Source organism: Macrobrachium rosenbergii, chromosome 9 (assembly GCF_040412425.1).
Source record: "Macrobrachium rosenbergii isolate ZJJX-2024 chromosome 9, ASM4041242v1, whole genome shotgun sequence".
Taxonomy (NCBI): Eukaryota; Metazoa; Arthropoda; class Malacostraca; order Decapoda; family Palaemonidae; genus Macrobrachium; species Macrobrachium rosenbergii.
In genome coordinates this window covers 46,423,553-46,424,129 of record NC_089749.1, presented here as the reverse complement: position 1 = coordinate 46,424,129, position 577 = coordinate 46,423,553, and the positions used below count along the sequence as shown (strand labels likewise).

At 37.8% G+C, this 577-nt stretch overlaps 1 protein-coding gene across 1 annotated transcript in view; it reads left to right on the top strand.

The window, feature by feature from the left end:
* The first annotated feature begins 259 nt into the window (after positions 1–259).
* The window catches only part of LOC136841758 (serine/threonine-protein kinase pim-3-like), a 30,727-nt gene continuing 30,409 nt past the window's right edge, over positions 260–577 (top strand). The window contains exon 1 of the mRNA XM_067109027.1: positions 260–577. This exon is cut by the window's right edge and continues 42 nt beyond it. Coding sequence (XP_066965128.1) covers positions 529–577 — 49 coding nt within the window. The 5' untranslated portion in view covers positions 260–528.

Below are 577 nucleotides of genomic sequence, written 5' to 3'. Positions count from 1 at the left end.
AACTTCCTCCCAGTCTGCGACGTAAACATTACGCCCACGTGATGAAGTAGTTCCCATATGTTTTCGTTTAGATATATAATGAAATGGAAGATACGTGGTGATTAATATGATACAATTAGTACTTACAATTTTTTTTGTATTCGCTAGAACCCTTTGGAGTGCCTCCAGAAGTCAGTTGGCAAAGAAAAAGGCCTTGTTCTCATTTTCACAACGGTCAGACGGCGCATTGATATAAGTTGTAAGTTGACTCAAAACATTCAGTAGTAAGCTAGACACGCATAAGTAAGGACGTAGAGTTTTCGCGTCTTCATTCTGCGTCAGTAAAAAAAAAAAATTGAAAAAATCCCCATATGGAGGAGTGTCAATTAACGGATAAGAGCAAGAAAGGTGGATATACGACACCTTAACGCTACTGAAGCTTAGTCGTCGCATGGAATTATTATAATAGTGTCGCACGTCCAGTTCGTGACCCCCCGAAAAATCAACATTCTTACCCTGTTTTTTTCTTTTTTTTTTTTGGTATGAAAAATGTTCATGCAGAGAATGTTCAATGTACTCATCCAAAATTCAAATCTGC